Source organism: Bemisia tabaci, chromosome 6 (genome assembly GCF_918797505.1).
Source record: "Bemisia tabaci chromosome 6, PGI_BMITA_v3".
NCBI lineage: Eukaryota > Metazoa > Arthropoda > Insecta > Hemiptera > Aleyrodidae > Bemisia > Bemisia tabaci.
Window position 1 is genome coordinate 41,017,510 of NC_092798.1, and position 18,157 is coordinate 41,035,666.

Below are 18,157 nucleotides of genomic sequence, written 5' to 3' on the forward strand. Positions count from 1 at the left end.
TTTCAAAATGGTCTCTTTTTTTGTCCAAAAACTTCTGACATGAATACTACAGCTTCCTGATGCCAGCTAAAAAGAAGTCCTCATTTTGACTTGAAAGCTGGGAAAAAAAGTTTTTTGAATCTCAGCATCAGTGGCGAACTTACTAGTACAGAGACTAGATTTTGGTTCCGGGAAAAGGTGAACATCACTGAGAGCTAAATCTAGCAACTATGGAGGGTGGGTAAAAGTGTCCCGAATAAACTTTGGCAACAAATTCTGAGAGTTTGTTGCAAAATGTAGAAAACTACACCAAAAACCCTTCAATGGGCCTGTTGCAAACTTTTGCTAGAGCAAAAATAAGAGTTGTTTCTTATAGATAATGCCTCAAAAATCACGATGAGCGCATTGGCAAACTCTGAAATGCACTCATAACTTCACAATCTGCGTAAGAAATTTGCGGTTTTTTGAGCTTCCCGCTTCAAAAACGATACTACGGCACAGGTGAACATTTTGTAAGAGGAGTCGTTCCATCGTCGGCAATAATCATCATAGCCGACGCCAATCCGCCAAAACACATTTGATGGGACGAGATAACACCTGAACTGGATTAGACCAGATTAGAGTCCCTTCATACCCAGAGTTAAGACAACTCGATTATTAGCTGACTGGCAGCCGGCCTTGGCTGGCCATGGAGGCCGAAACGAGTGCACCCAAACGAACGATATTGAGGGATAAGGATCAGGAATCCTGCGATGTCTGTCACACAAAAACAACAACATCAACAAATTGATCAATTAAAAAGAAAATGAGATTGGTTTGTGAATAATTTCTTAATCTATTTTCATTTTGGACCGATGGAAATAACAATTTACTCTTGATAAACCATAATTAGGTAATATTTTCATTATTCTTGTTCACATTCGAGGTACCGCCATCTTGGTGCACTCGTTTCGGCCTCCATGAGCGCGAACCAATCAGAATTGGATTTTTTTTAGGCCACTTTCAGCCCAACCAAAAGTGAGTTGTCTTAACTCTGGGTATAAAGGGACTCTAGACCAGATAACGATCGGTGTGTTAACGTTCATATTTTCCACGCCCGAATTGATTGACCTTGAACTCTCCTTGAATTACGCGCGGAACTGCGTGCAAGCGTCGGCCATGATGAATATCGCCGACGATGGAGCGACTCCTCTAACAAAATGTTCACCTATGCCGTAGTATCGTTTTTGGAGCGGGAAGCTTAAAAAAACGCAAATTTCTTACGCAGATTGTGAAGTTATGAGTGCATTTCAGACTTTGCCAATGCGCTCATCGTGATTTTTGAGGCATTATCTATAAGAAATAACTCTTATTTTTGCTCCAGCAAAAGTTTGCAACAGGCCCATTCAGAGATCTTTCTTATTTGGAAAAGGAATAAGAAATAAAATGGAACCTAGGTCCAATAAAACAGACTTCCTCAGCAAATCAATCGACCGATTTCCAATTCATTAGCTCATTGCATAGCTGATAATGTGGCGGACATATTTTTTTTTTTTTTATTTTTTTTTATTATTGAATTCATTTAACAGTGATATTTTCAGAAAGATAAAGACTGTGGAACATACTTTTGGAGCTACCCTAGTGTTTAATTGTAAGTCTATTCATGCAGATTTATCAAGCACCTTGAGGTCTTTAAAAGCATTTTATTGATGGAGCCAAGCACTCTACAGGCTCTGAATTGATAAACATACTTCCTATGTCCTTCATGGTTTCTGAAATACAGACTCTATCACACCAAAGGTAAGGTTAGGCACTGAGAAGAAATGTGCAGTTTTAAAATTAGATACAGTTTTGTATGGCTTTGATGATACATGATGCAACCAGGAGATATATGAAATCCCTCGAGTTTACTTGATTGTAGGACATGAAACCAACAAACCCAAAGATCAAGTATTTTGTTTTTCTTTCTACCTTTGTTCCGATTTATAATACTGTACTATAGATGTTTTCTTAGATGTTTGAGTTGCATTTAAAAAAGACCATTCAATAACCACTTACAGCTTTGGCTCATGTCTGTTTGGTCAGTTTGAGTAATGGGATTCTGGTACGCAGGCGGATTGAAACTCATTGAATCCTCATTGTTGAACAACTGGAAAAAAAAAAAAAAAACAAAAGCATAAACAGAAACAACTCAATGAGATTTGGATGAAACAATATAATATGCTGCTTCATGACTTGTTTGAAAAAAAAATAAAATGAAAAATTAATTTAAGCGTAAGCCCTACTATTCATGAAGATCATTTTCTTCCAAGAGACTTTAAAAGAAATAAAATACAGAGAAACCTCGTCAAGCCAAGTTACAGATGAGATAAAATCCGACTAAAGTCGAAAATTTCTTCAGTTCGAAGACACATCCATAAAGAAAATGTACAAACAAATTCAATTGAGATGAATTCTTGACTCTTATCATGGAGGAGAAGTCGAACAAAAAAATTTCAGATGATTTGGTGAGAATTTGATTTTATATGTGATAAATTGATAATCAAGAAAAGGGAGCGATTTTGCCTAAAAGACATTTAAAAAAAAAAAAAATTCTGATGACGGATCTGTATTTTTAAAGGAAGTACAGAAACGAGAACTTTAAAATCTGTGACTTGATAATTTGTTGAAAGTAAAGAGACAAAATTTGAAAATTCACTTGAAAAATTTGAAATTATACTCGATTATTGAAAACTTTAAATAAGTTACTTAAATCATCCCTAGTAAGTTACTTGAAATTGCCTTGCTCAGACATTTGAGCTTGTTTTGTGCTAAGCAGTTGAGTGGATAAGACAAAAAGCTACTTAAGTTGATATTCCTCTCGTTCCCTTGACAATTTGACTTGACGAGATTTCACCGTGTTTTCATTTAGAACTTTCAGGACTTGAATTTTGATTTTCCCCAACACTCGTGAAATTTTAAGTATGCATATGAGCGGAAAAGTACTATCATTTATCTATGATTTATAAAATGGTAAGTAAATTAGAAAAAACTAGGAATTAATAGGGTCAAACTGAGAATCTGAATGGTAAGTGTTAAGATCAAACTTTCCAGCCTCTCATGTCCAGTGGCTTTTAATTAGAAAATTTAAAGCATAAAAACTTGATACAATGAATAGAGATAATAACGCTTACCCCCATTAAGACGTTTGCATCCAAGCTGAGCCCTTCTTTTTGCAATAGATCTTTCAGGCAATCCAAGTCGTTTTGCATCGTCTCCACATGATTACTAAAGTCGGTTCTGTGAAAAAAAGATGGAAAAGGAAAAAGGACCAACAAAATATGTTAAAAAGGCTGAAAAATTGAATAGACACACAAAAGACACAGAGACAAAAAAGAGAAATTTAAACCTGATGCGTCGTTGAAAGCAATATGTTCCTTGTTGCATCTTAACCCATTGACTTATGATTTAATTTGACCCTGCCGGGCCAGGAATTACGATTTAATTTGGCGAAAATCAGTAACTTTGAACACTTCAAAATAATCCAGAAATTATTTCTCAAAGGGTGAAAATTGACAAAATAAGCATTCACAATACAACGATTGAGAAAAATGGTGAAAACTTTGAACACATGGATTTTTTTATGTGGTTTATAGCTGTCAAAATAGCAAAGTCAGCGAAAATCAGAAAATTTTGAGGTTATTTCATGTGCAAACGCACAGTAATATGAAAATACCGTAACAAAATGAGAAATTACAGTACACAATAAGTCATAGGGTGGCCACACTACTCATAAACGCGATCTACCGGAGAATTGCCGAAATAACGCAAACAATCAGTGGACGGCTCTAAGCCGTCATTTCAGAGCTGGCCAAGCGCTGCAATGACGGCTGGGAGCCGTCATTTTAAGTCAATGGGTTAAAAGCCGAATGGGCCTGTAGCCGAAGTATGAATTAAATCACTACACACCATGATTTCCTTTCATAATTTCATGAGAAAATTGAATCACACAAAAGGAAGTCTAGAAATCAACTCCTCAACAAGATATAAATGTTTACAATGAACATTGGTTTAAAAGCAAAAATACAAATGATGTCATTTGTATGTTCTAATTTCCATTTGATCTGTGTTGAAAATACTTGTCGATATCTCGTTTAAGAGTTGATTTCAAAAGTTCCCATTTTGTGAATCGTTTTCTTTGTAAAATTTTGAAACCAGACCTGGTTTAGAGGCCCATTACAAGGTAAAAAGATCGGTCGAAGGTGAGCATGAAATGTGGCTTATGATTTTATTGTTTTCATGATGGTGTGAGATGCTAGCATTTTTAATTTTAGGACAGTATCAGAGGCTGGCGACTGGCACATGAAAATGAATAAGACAGTTTTTTCGAGCTTGTTGGAAGGTCATTTTGGCTGAAAAGCACCTTTCAAACCAAAGAGCAACGTAAAAATATCAGCACATAGATCATAAAAGCTTATTTTAAATAAGGACGAAAAAGTATTTTTGAGGAGAGTTAGGAATGTTTGTTCTTGGACTTTTCAGATAATTTAAAACTGATCATAAATAAAAGTCTCTAAAAAATTCGAAGAAATATATTCTTATATTTCCTAAAAAATTCGTATTTCATCAAGGGAAATTTGGTAACGTCTGAAATCTCATACAATGTTCTTCTTTAACATAGCGGAACAGGTCTCTAGAGGCCTTAAAATTTTTCAAAGAGGAGACCTCACACATTTTTTTTTATTTTTTATCAGATAATCTAAACTGTCTCTCACGGTCAGATTGAAATCCACCCTACAATTTTATATCAGCTAAAAAGTGAGGGTTGGCGGCAGAGAAGCTTAGATAGGAAGATTAATCAGAGACCCTGCGATCTTCCTCTTCTCAACAACTTACGAATAACCAGACCTGTTGAAAGTGTTAAGGTCGGTGCTGTTGGCTGCCAACTGAGCAGGTGACGACAATGTCAACGCCATATCGTTGATGTTCGGCTCGACCGGGGATGTGGAAGGGACTGAGTTCAAGATGTCAGTCGGGGACATTGACATGACTGCCTGAGTTTCGGCTGCTTCTCCGCTCACCGGCACTGTGTTGTCTGGCATACTGAAACTGGAAGAAGGACTAAAGAGAAAAATACCTTGTAAGAATACTTGAAATGACTCAGACCTTTTTCAAAATCAAAGTTCATTCATGAAAGAGGGGTTTTTCATATTATTATGAAGTCCCACGTCTTTAAATTTTGCCCATTCATTTTTCACTGACTAGTTAGTGTCACTATTCCGGATATAGGATTGCCTCAGAATTTAGCCAATGAAATTCTCTGACATTTTCCTGATTTCCCCGGTAATTGAAGATATACCAGATGGTTAAAGAGACATAATTTGAAAAAGTTCACAGGCAAATTTTGTTATTTAAGACGTCAAACCCTTTCTAGAAAGTAAATAAAGTTGACTTGGCAATTTTCCCCTTTCACTTTCATCACTGTCCCTGACATTTTCAGGGTTTCCCTGAATTTTTAAAATTCCTTGACATTTATCGGTTTCCCCAGTCTTCCGTAACTGGGACAACCCTGCAGCAAAATTTTTAAGATAGGGCTTCTTGGCAAATTGAGTAGAAAAATCTTTTCTAAGTTTTCTAATCTACTCTTGTTTTTGTACAGTTGGACAAAAAATAGCGTCAAATTTTTTGTATTTTTTCTTTTTTTGCGATTTGAATGATTTTGACAGTGAGTGATTAATCAAAGGTGTAACAGGATGGTAACTAAATATTTCCCTCGTTTCAACGAAAACCTGTACTAAATGCTGAATATCAACCTCAAAGGATGAATTTCAGGACTATCGTTTTTGCATGTTTGACTTAAAATAATTAAAAAGTCAGTGATGTGTAAACACTCAAAAGAGAGTAAAGAATATTGTAAAAATATAAAAGAGAGCTTTTGCTTACAAGTTATCAGGCATTCCAAGGATGTTGTCACTAAGAGGAGACTGGTCAAAAATCTGCTGCAACTCACTGTTTGACGGAGATGGCATTGTCACAATACCGACTGGTGATGTGGTGTTGACATCCAGAGGTAGAGAACCAGTAACAGACACAGGCGGAGAAATCAAACCATCGTCTTTGATCCGACTACCACCATTGGTCAGAAGGAGAACATCTGGCTGCGAGAGAGAGTCTTCTTCCATCTTTTGACTTTTAGGGGATGGTGTGACTGTGGAACCATTACTGGAGGGCCTCTTTAGATTCTGTGATGGGAGTTTAGCTGTCTCCACAGTAGCCTGTCGCACAGGCATCTTAACTTTTAAGCCAGTTCTCTGGGCAGGCTGAGGCATCTTCGGCTTCGGTTTGGTCAACATTGATTTCAAAGTGCTGTCGACAGCAATTCTTGGCGGAGACTCTGACTTCTTAGCGCGGCCGCGACTTACTCGTTTCATCATTTTCTGGTCAACTGGAACAGTAGTTGACTTGAAAGTCAAAGGTTGCGCCTTTTTCTCTTCAATAACTTTGGCAGCAACCCTTCTCACTTGCTGTCGCAAGTTTGAATCGACCATATTAGCAGAGTCTGCTAGGGCGTTTTTGTTGAAAACGCAGATCGCTGGGTTTACAGCTTCTGGCGGAACGGTCACCAACTCCTCTGCTGGCGAAACAGCTTCTGTGACTAGGTCCAAGAGAGTTCCATCATCTAAATTATTTCTAAGTTTTGATGTGATGGAGGGGGAGTCTACTAATACATCTCCTTCTGCCGAACTGCTGAAACAAAAAGAAAAGGTACTTTCAATATACGATATCCATGGCAAATGGCTGATGTAATTTTTAATTCTTCTTCATTATCTTACTATGGTAAAGGTAAATTTTTCCAATCCATTATGTGCGGACCCAGTACCCTACAATTAAATCTTTGAAGGACCAGTAGACAGCAACTCTATCATAAAGCAAAGCTATGTGAATAGGTCATTTAAATGCTGGTCATTCCAACTGTTCCAACTGAGTGACCAATGAAAAAAAATTATTACAGGCTCTAGCACTCATGTATTAAATACACAGAGCAAGTCCTTAAGATTACAAATTGTAGTCATTGAGTCTGTTTTTAAAACAGAGAATTGTACCTAGGAATTTTCAAGTCTTGCTATGCCAATCATGAGGTTATTTCAGGATGTCATAGAGACAAGTTAAAGGAACAGATAATCAGAATACTATTCATTGTGAGAAAATATGCCTGAATTGGTTTTTTGAAACCTACAATGAGTACGGTCTACGATGAGTAATGGGTATGGTCTACTGGGCTCTCTTCATACTACCTAATGAGATTTTATAGTGAAAATGAAATCATAATGAAATGATGAAAAAAGTTTTTGAAGAAGATCATCATGGTATGACCTCCATAAGTGAATGGATACACTGTAGAGGGTTCTGGTGTTTTTACAGTGAAGTTAATATGAAACTTACTCGCAGTCGGTGATGGTGGGTGACAATGGTGAATCAGATCGTAGTTTGTTGGTTTCTAGTATGTTCACGCTTTCCAAAAAATCAGATGGGTCTAATTCATGGATTGTGGGTCCAGTTGGTGAGGGGTTAGTCTATAAACAGGTATTTAAAAATAAAATTAGCTTAGGGTAAGAATTACACTCCTTAAAAGACGGTATAGAAACCGAAAAGGTTAATTGAAGTTTAAATTTCTGACTGATCCGCTGGGACAAATACTGCTTTGAAAACCCATACACCTAACCTCCATTCATTGGAGGAAAGCTTGCAAAAAAACTGACAAAATCGTGTCACTTGGTCGATCGGTAGAGGATATCCAGATATCCTCGACAAAAACAATTTCACCACCAGTAACAGCTAGACCGTATATTACATGTAAGAATTCTGTTTGATGAAATCCTCTCTGAGTGAAAAATGCAGCAAAACAAAAACTTAACATATATGCTCTTGAATCTGTGAAATTGTCAAACTTTAATTTACAATTAAAAGAAAAAAGTTCAGAACTGACAGCAGGGTTCATGCAGCCTCAGTGCTAAAAATTCAAGCACTTTTCAAGCACATTTTTCTGAATTTTCAAGCACTTTTCAAGCACTTTCAAGAGCCTTTTGGAAGCAGTTTTGCGCGAGATTCAAGAAATTTTTCCACAGGACCTTTGGCATAAAAACTCCTAATAGCGAGACAGATATCAACAACCAACTAAAATGAGTATTTTCCTCTAATTAAAAAATACACGGATGTATAAATGAAAGACCATCCCAAGTATCAGTACCAATACTGACAACCCAGTAAGTAAATACCTCTAAATTCTAAGCAAAAAAAAGTAAAATCCTGGCTCACCGCATAAGTTTTCGACCAACTACCCATCCATACTTACACCTGAATGTTTTATTCCAATTTATTCAAAACGTTGGTTTAAAAATAAAAAGAAAAATAAATGATAATAATAAATAAATATCTTACTTTCATATTCATTGAGACAACGTTAATCATTAAGAAGTGATGGATATCGATAGGTATAAGATGGGCTGAAGATGGTGCAACTTATGAAAGAGTTAATAGAAAATCTGCATGCTATCCGATGGGTTAAATCCGATGGATATCGATAGGTATAAGATGGGCTGAAGATGGTGCAACTTATGAAAGAGTTAATAGAAAATCTGCATGCTACCCGATGGATTAAATTCATGAGAATAGTAGGGTACTTGGACAAGAAGCTCAAAATTGAAGATTCATTCTTGATAAAGCTGAAGCAAGATGTTTTCTGATAGTCTTTCACTATTGTAAAAATATTTGAATTTTAAAAGTGGGATTTCTTAATTTGAAGCTACACGTAAGGAGTATGTCTGGAGTATGGAACGGCACATCATTTGAAAAAAGAGTCTTTATGAACAATAAAAAACCGGACGAAAGAAGAAAAAAAAACACTTTCAAGAAGATAATGGACCCACATCATTGAAAAAAAATAAGGTAAAAAAACCAGAAGTAAAAAGAAAAAAATGTTAATGTGAAATTAAATAAATGTAGGTATGAAGAACAATGTTTTTACAAGCAGTTTAAAAAGTTATAGATTTTAACCGAGACTTATGGTTCTTTTTCACAACTGTTTGGAGAGTTTCGAAATTTCTCCTTCAACGATTGCTAACTCTTCTTTTTTTCTTTTGGCACTTTGGCGGAAACTATTGGACTTGACAATTAATGAGAGATCTTGCTTCTTTTCAGCTTGTTCTGCCAGGTCGTCTGCACCTTTTTCTAAGGTCTTTACATCTTCACATAAGCGTCTTTTTCTCTCTTGTAGAGATTTTGTTTTTTCTGACTTTTCATTTTTAATAGCTGTGAGAGCCTTGATTTTCTTTTCTTCCTCTAAATAGGTAGCATATCTACTGCGAGCACCTGATACACTTTGTCTTAACTCTTTGGTTATTACCATACTGGATAAGCTCTCAATTTCATCGGTAAACTCATGTACATAACGCTGTGCTATGTAGGACTGCTCCTTTAAATTTTCTACTTCTAGGTTTTTATTTACACTAAAACCTCTCTCCACTGATGCTTGTCCATGACTTAAGAGTAGAGTTATTTTGACAACTTTCCATAAATTTTTGTATTCATCCTTGTCCATAAAGTTAATATAAAACTCATCAACTCTTGACTTCTCTTTATAAGGCTCATAGTGTGCAAAGGTGACAGCTTTCTTTAAGACAACGTTTTGATAAAATGAATCAAATTCATCAAGAATAATATCAACTTTACCAGCTACGACTATTTTACAATCACACAATGTATTTAAGACAGACCTCATTTTCTTCTTGCAAACAGCTGACCGACTAACAGGAGAAGAATCTGCATCTAGGTGAATCATACTTCTCGGATCCAAACAGGACAAATTTCGAACTAAGGCATGTGATATTGGAGATTTTTCTAAAATTTTTGACAAGACATTCTTGTAAAATCTAATAGCGCCAGTAATTAGATCAAAGTTATCTTTTTCAGCCACTTTCAGCAGCGACGAAAGACTGAGCAGGCAACTCAGCAGAGTAGTTCTCGTTTCAATTTCAACACGTTTTAATACTTTCCAGCATACGTCTGAAAAGTCGAATGCTTTCTCATTTGACCTCCGAAAAGTGGATCTGAGAAATTCAAGCACGTTTTCAAGCACTTTCCAAAAAATCAAGCACTTTCAAGGCCTTGAATTTTTTTTTTAAAATCAAGCACTTTTCAAGCACTTTTCAAGCTTGCATGAACCCTAGGTGTGAAAATTACGGCTTATTAAAATTCCAACAAATTTTAAGCTAAAAAAAAAAAGAAAGAAAAAAAAATCAATAGGTTCTTCCTCTGATTTTCTTAAGACAAATGTATTTTGCAACAACTTTGCCTTGAAGTTATCCATCATCATTCACGCCCGAAATCATGAAAGAGACTCAATCACCAAGATTAAGAATGTAGTTCCCCCTCAAATTTTCAACTGAACACTCAATGACATAAATTCAAGAGAATGATGTATGACAATATAATACCAATAATCGTTAATGTTAGAATCCATTCAGTTTGTTACTTACTTTGATGGAGATATTTCAATAACTTCTATAAATTCAGAAAAAAGGAGGATGTGACAATTAACGAATTCTGATAACTCCAAATTATTTATGGGGGGGGGGGGGATGTATGCAAAACAAAACTAGCATTTAAAATTAGTAAAAAAATTGCATGATCTTCAGTTTAAAGGGTCGAATATTCCACAGCCTCAATAGAATTGGATAATTTCTCCTTTTCCTAGATGTTGCATATCATCTAATTACTACGCATACGAAAATTTGAAAAATGCTTCTATTGCTTGATAACTTTAAAATTGCCGAACAATTGTAATCAGAAAAACTTTAAAAGCATTATTTTAAAACTATCCGATTCAAACTAAAGGAATGACACTCACCGAATCTGAACTGCCGCTGTTGTAGTGCGTTCGCCTTTTCGCTTCACTCAGATATGAATGCTTGTGACCATTGTGAGCTTTTTCCCGCAACATAAGAGGGAAATTTGAACGCCTTTTCACACTGAGATTACGTGTGGGATGGACCAGAGTCACAAGGAATTGGATCAACTGAAAAAATGAGACCAAAAAATCTTATAAGATATTCAATTTAAAAAATTACTTCTATGGGTGTCCCTGTGAATGTTCACTTCCATATTAAAGTTTAGGGTCAACCATCAAAGTGTTACATTAAAAGATAGATTAACACTGGTAATACTGATAAGTGAAACATTGATCGTTTTAGAGGGTTTATTTTAAAGAAATGCTTGGAGTTCTGAGAATTTTCCAACATACACTTCTCTCCGAGGACTGTATAGATTTAAAGCATTGTGCTTGTTCGCACACAGAAAATTCTTCAGACCATTTCTACAGTTCTGGTTGACTTTTTATTGCTATCACATCTCCAGGCAGAGGTTGCACCTATATGGGGCTGGGGGGGGGGAGGGGGGGCGGCGGCACCTTAAGCTCTTCCACCTACTGTCAAAAGTCCCAGGCATTAGCCCAAATGTATCTTCCAGCAATAAAGTTAGTAATTATGTTCGGTATTGGATCATATTTAAAGTGCTTGAGTTATTAAGTTCTGGAAGTTTCTATAGTTTAGATATTTCCAAGGTAAACTCAAAAAGGCAAAACATTATTTCAATACAATCTACAAATGATTTTGAAAAATCTGAAAGTAGCATTTGTGACTAATTAGAATGATTCTTACTCCAGAATCAAGAATCACCCATTGATCATGTGTTTAAAATATACTTGTGATAAAATAATGAATGATGCAAATCAGCTTTTACTTTCTATTAAAGACAGAATAGGAAGCAACTTTGCACTAAAGTGCGTTTTAAAGCGTAGGACTTCATTAGAAGATAAATATAAATACAAGTAGGGGGGGGGGGGGGGGGGAGAAGAAATAACAACACGCTTGGAGTTTGAGAGGTTGTGAAAATAACCATATCAATGACTTCTTGACATAATTCTGATAAGCTTCCTTCATTAAAGAGCGAATCAGGGAAGTGATAAAACTGCGACAATTCGGAGACAAGCAAAAAGTGAGGGCAGTCTTGAAAACATTCGGCTTCAGTTATCTCACAGTCAAGAATAAGATAAGAATTGAAACACTACTAAAGGCCTATTTCATAACTTAGTTGAAAAATTTTAATTGGTATTAAATCATAGCTAAGCATTACATAATTATTACCGTACGCGAAAGAGGCACTTCCAAGATAAAGCACTCAATGACTTTTCGCTTGCTCGGAGAGAACCAGGCAATTCCTTTGTAATTCGGTATTTCATCAATAATTATTAAAGATTCATAAGTTTAAAAACTAAATTGATTTCTTGCAGAATGACGGAAGTCAATTTTACACTTAAAAATTACCTGCAATATTCATCGCAGCTAACTGTAAATTTAGGAGTGAATATTCCTTCAAATTTCAATTATTACTGAAGAAAAGCACCTGAAATGTTTGGGAATATTGGCTCTTGTTTCACAGTTAATTTAAAATAATGATGCAGGCAATTTTAAATAGAAAAACAGATTTATGTGGTTCTGCAATTAGTTCATTTAACTACATATGAAATTCTATTTATATTAAGAGAAATAGAAACTGAAATTGGAGATTCTGCGACAACACCGCATTATTTTTTGTATTCCACTGGATATTGTGCCATTTCAGACTGGAATAAAATTGGTTTAAGATTTTTACATAAATCGCAAATGCAGTATTTCCAGAGATAAAACTGGAAACTGTCTGAGCATGTAGGAAAAATTTCGAATGATGATTGAGAAAAATTTTTAGGCTTAAGACTCCAGATAATCAAGCGTAAATTACAAGTATAATGTAATAGATATTGCTGTGCAATGTACATGTGCAATTATACATCACACATTTGCATGCAGGGCCCTGTATGCATATCAACCCTTCTTATTTTAGGAGTAAGTAAGAGAAGATGTCCCATTAATGCAAAAGCGACTTAAGAGTGCAATAACTGTAAAAATACCTTATTGACAATAGTCTGCTGTTTGGCATGTTTCTGCCTCAGAATTGACAGTTCACGCCACAGAGCTTCATTCTCTTGTTTCATGGAGGAAAGTTTGGAATCCAAGGATTCTTGTCGTCCTTTCATGGATTTGACATCATTCAGCATCTTGTTCATTATGTCAGGAGCTGCACGAATTTCATTGTTTTCCTTGGTGACGGTCATCTGGGAAAAATCAACCATTATTTAAGATAGGTTGGTTAGTTACGGTTATTATAGTTGACTGATTCCCAACATAATCACCTTCCCCAGCTGCTATGCGCCAATTGCTTCTAAAAATCAGGCTTTGGCGCCTAAAAAAGTAGATACCCCTCCTCCATTTCTCCAAACGTCCAGCGGTAGGGAATGATCCATATGCAAAAAAGTTAAATTGGCTACTATGAAATTTCAGATGGCTCCTAAAAATTGGGTTTTCTAGCCAAGCTAGCTCATAAACTTCTAAAGGGCAGGCAGAACACTGATCCCCATAGTTTATGACTCTTAACTGCTCCTTACTACTTCCATGGCTCTTTACTAGAACAGAACAAAAATCTACCACCGACCCAGTAACATCCTCCTCATGAAAAAAGAACCACTTTCAAGTAGGAAAAATCTGGGAGGAATAAATCAATCTTATTTTCTGCTTTCAATAAATCTTTGCAAATTAAAATTTCAGCCAAACTAAATGGAAGTGCTTTATTCTTGAGTGTGTTTTTCCCAAGAAATGTGTCATCAAATCGACAAATTGAACGTGAAAGGTAGAGAATTCAGTTAAGAACCCAGCCACTCATTCCTTCTACGTTCCACTTGTTGTAGAACAAGGTTACCTGTAAAGACCAAACTTCATAGCAATTGTTCAAATGGTTATATAACAGATGTGGGAGCTATCAAGACTGGTTCAAAGAACTCTTCATATCTCTGCCTCCCTCACTTAAGAGCTAGCTTGAAAAACTGTGATCAATTGTGCATATTCTGTCATTCTAACTTTTTAAAGCTATCTACTACACTTTTACTGAAGCGGTTAAAACACTGTATATGAGAGAGGGACGATTTAAGTTGAAAAAAAAAACCCACAAAAAAACAAAGTTGCATTTTTTAACAAGATAAAGTTGGCAGAACTTTTGGGGCCTTTTTTAAAAGTACAGACTTTTTTCATGGTTTCAAACATTATGAAGAATGTTTTTGAGCAAAAAACATTAGAGAGGCTGATCGTGCTTTCCAATATTTGTTTTTCAGCATTCTCTGTTAAGTTTATGATGCATTATGAATAAAAGTGAGTCAAGAAGTTTATGATGAATTGAAAGGCTCATTGTTTCTCCTTCGACAGATTACATGAGTGGCCACAGTGATTTTATCTTTTCTTCCTGCTGTTAACATGACAAGAGGGAAAGGTAATTGGCTCAACCTATTAATGAAAGCTTCATGGTTCATAAGACTTGAAAAAGTACAATTTGGTCAGTTTTTGAAATTTTGTAGACACTGAAGAGTATCTAAAAAAATGAGAGAAAAAAATTGTTACCTTTCTCTTGATGTGCTCCAAAAGGTATGGATGACCACGGATGAAGCAATGATGGCTGAAAGAGATCTCATCATTGTCAGATAGTCGTAGCCCATTGTTTTCAGCACTGACCACTTTGTGGAAGCCATCTGATGCAAAAAAAAAAAAAACAGGTAAAATAAGAATACCATATGAAATCGGCATATTTTAATGGGAAGAATTTGATTGATGACGGAATAAATAGGAAAGTAAGGTATACAGAATTTATCGCACCTTGCAATTATTGTAAAACAAAAAATGAAAAAATACAAACTTACGATTTTGGACATTTTTTACCTCCTCACCTTTCTCGAGTAAACTTTTTTTGGGGTTAAAAAGAATTAACGATTTTTAGGAGACACAAATTATAAATAATATTGATTACAACAACTATATTTTTTACAGAAAAAAAATAGAAAAATTGGTATTAAAGACTACTTCAAATGCAAAGCCACAATCCATTTATAGGATTTTCTGCAGAAATATTGGATTAATAAAGATTGCATGTACCCATGTTGTATGTGAGATTTTAGCACACACCTACTCCTGAATTGTGATTCAAAACGCTAATGCCTCTTATCTTTATATGCAAACAAAGCGTGTTAAAAAAACGTGAGAACATTTTTGTGCAAAAACAGACTGCGTCATAAACGTGTGCCAAAATGTTGATTAGACGTTGTGCTGATTGGTTTGCAAAAACTGAGCATGCTACAGAGAATTGCGCAGGATTTTTTAAAAAATGCAGAGGCCTAAAGCGATTTGCATCCACCCTTAATAGGTTCCAATTTTTGTTTCTTTCTTTCTTTATTTTTATCCCTGAATACTCACATTTTATAAAAAAATTAGATTTAGAGATATACTACTTACACATATTCAACTGTCGAATAAAGCTGGCCATGTTGTTGTGTTTGTAGTACATGGGTAACAGCTCTTTTGCAAACTGTGATTGATTTTTGATCATGAAAGATGTGCCATCCTGAAACACACAAAAAAACGCATTTATTAGATTGTGAAATTACTTTCTCCATGCTTAAAGAAAATCACAATTCATGATGAATGAAAGAGGTTTACAAACTTTAACAGGTATTGTTTGCATCTCGCTTGCGAACAGAAGAGGAATACGATGATCGTTGGGGCAAAACGGTTGGATGCAACTATTCCTAATACATCGATGTCTACATTGCACACTTGAAAAAATGAAGGCGTTTCCGCTTTCCTTACCACATGAGGACTCCTGTTTCAAGTCGTTAGAGAGAAAAGAGGTCAAAGAAATTTTAATAAATTTTCAATACATTTTTTGAGTTTGCGATGTGTTCAATACATTTGGAATATAGGAGGAAAATGTTACATGTTTTTAATTGAGAAATCTTTAAGAAAAAACAAGTCATGAGGAGGTTTAATTATTTCTGACAATTTATACGGCTTGTAGATACCCTAGATAAGCGCAACTGACTTAAGACAAATCTACAGCCTGAGGTGTGCATACATCGGGACGTAGAAAGTTGCTGTTTGGACAGATCTTATTATTTTTAGTTGATCTGCAAAAATAAAGTATCAAAACACGATTCTGTGACCAGCGCAACTAACCCATTATTAATCCATCGAAGTAGTGGTCATACTTGGTACCACTTTCCCTGGATTCCCCATAAGTCACTGATTCGGAGTGTTTTTGAGGTCGGGGTGTTTTCATCTCGCGGCTTAGGAGGCGCGCCGGGAGCTTATTTTTAAACCTTTCAAAGTTAAGCGTTCGATAAAGCTTTTCGTGGAATCGGGGGGTCTGACGAATTCCCGTTGTTTTCGAAGTGTCACCGACCAAGGATAAAAGCGAGGGCAGACGAAAGCGCCCACGAATCCAATCTCTTCGAAGTATTCAATCGAAAAAGCTGGAAGTCGAGGCAGCGACCGAAGTGCTAATTTTTACGCGTCAGCGACCGGCGGGAAATATCCAAATCAACAAGGTTTCCCGGGTATACGATCCTCAAATTGAACCAGGTGAATCTACAGAGTGTCCCAGGATTAAGCACGAATATTGAAGGAGTCGATTCTTTGGGTCAAACAATTCGTTTTTGTGGCATAACTTTGTTTCCAAAAACGCTCTTCCTAAAGGCCGCGGCCTTCCAAAGTTGGAGAAAAAAAATCGTCTTTCTAACACTGTGACAATGTTTCTCAACCAATATTAATGAAAATTGTTATTCGGGGGGTAATGTTCAGCGCTTTAAGTGTATTTTCCGAAGGAAATACACTATTTTTTCATTTTTGACCTCCAAAAAAGGGAAAACTCATTCTGAGGGGGAGAGGGGTTTAGGGGGGTCGAATCTAAAAGTGGCCAAATCAATGTTTCCAAAATTAATTTTTGACGGCACTTTTAGATTCAGCATTGACAAATGTCGAGAAATTATTGCGTTTTTTCGCAATGGCTTTTCCATGGGTTTAAATGACAGATCAATCTATGTATCGCAAATCACGCAACACCACGGGAGGATCAGTAAGTAGTACGTTTCATGGATTAGTAGATGTGTTAGAAATTCTCTGACTTTTCCCAAAAATTCCCTAATTTTCCCTGACTGTCGCAAATTCCCTGATTTTCCCGGTTTTCCAGATCGCCGGCAACCATGATATTCCCAAGGGTTTCCGATGAAAAATGAAGTCGGAAGTACGGCGAAAAAAACTTCATCGGTCGAACATGGGTATCAATGCATTAAATCCTAAATATCCATCCATGCTCCACTGTACACACTTAACAGCTGTCGATTTTCGCCCTTCGCGTGTCGAGCTTACTATAACACAGATATTTAGGAACACCAAAAAAAAAATATAAAAACATCAGAATAAGACTAAGATCTCAGGTATGGTGATACTATCTGAATTTTAGTGTTGAATTGATGATTACTAGTGCTGAATTGATAATTTTTAGTGTTAATTACGCAAATACCTTCCGTTCTTCCCTGCCATGTGAGGCTTTTCCAGAAAATCTTTCCACTGTGAAAGCGGTTGACTTCAGCGCTGATAATTCAGTGAGAATATTGCTTCATTTAAAAAAAAAAATGTTTTTATTTCTGTATCATAATACGCCAAAACGAGGGGTGAAAACCGGATAAACATTGAATTAGTATCCAGCTTGGTGATCAGTGGCGAGGAGTGAATGATCATTATCGATATTTCCTCATTTGAAGCTGTGGTAAAGAATCGATCATTAAGGTGTTCGTCGCGAACGCCCTGTCCATCGATCCTTTTCCATAGGTTTAAAAGGCAGATCAATCGATTTGTCGCAAAGAGCGCAACGCCACTGTGAGTGATGGAAACCACACTATTCCGCTTGTATTTCAGCATTTTTGCATGAGCGGGAAGCATCGAATGGGAAACATTTTAGCTTCGTTATTTTCGACGATACGTACACAGTTGTCGATCTGCAAAAAAACCTATTTTTTCCCCCACAAAAATCGACGACAGAAATAAAAAAAAACAGGAGGCTTTCCAGACCAGCTCATCAACGCTGCGACTGGTTCCTCAGCATTCTGTATTCACACGGCCATGGTCATCGGGGATCTGTTCGGCTTGTGTAATCCTTGTTGCCGGTGCCTTTAAAAAATTCGCCTAGTTCGGATGGTGCTTGCGGAATCCATCACGATTTGACAACCCTGCTTTACCGAGATTTTTTTCTC

At 36.2% G+C, this 18,157-nt stretch overlaps 1 protein-coding gene across 5 annotated transcripts in view; it reads right to left on the bottom strand.

The window, feature by feature from the left end:
• Positions 1-18,157, bottom strand: part of Hsf (Heat shock factor) — a 48,898-nt gene that overhangs the window by 6,661 nt on the left and 24,080 nt on the right. The window contains exons 2-10 of one of the 5 annotated variants that reach the window (XR_002009364.2): positions 15,363-15,471; positions 14,478-14,605; positions 12,941-13,144; positions 10,844-11,011; positions 7,381-7,511; positions 5,881-6,684; positions 4,834-5,058; positions 3,132-3,237; positions 1,930-2,107 (exon numbers count right to left, since the gene is read on the bottom strand). Coding sequence is in view for 4 of the 5 variants with exons in the window: in XM_019050675.2 (XP_018906220.2) it covers positions 2,017-2,107; positions 3,132-3,237; positions 4,834-5,058; positions 5,881-6,684; positions 7,381-7,511; positions 10,844-11,011; positions 12,941-13,144; positions 14,478-14,605; positions 15,363-15,471 (1,966 nt within the window). In the remaining variant the exon portion in view is untranslated. The remainder of the gene's footprint in view (positions 1-1,929; positions 2,108-3,131; positions 3,238-4,833; positions 5,059-5,880; positions 6,685-7,380; positions 7,512-10,843; positions 11,012-12,940; positions 13,145-14,477; positions 14,606-15,362; positions 15,472-18,157) is intronic. The other 4 variants (XM_019050676.2, XM_019050675.2, XM_019050677.2 and 1 more) reach the window with 4 other exon arrangements.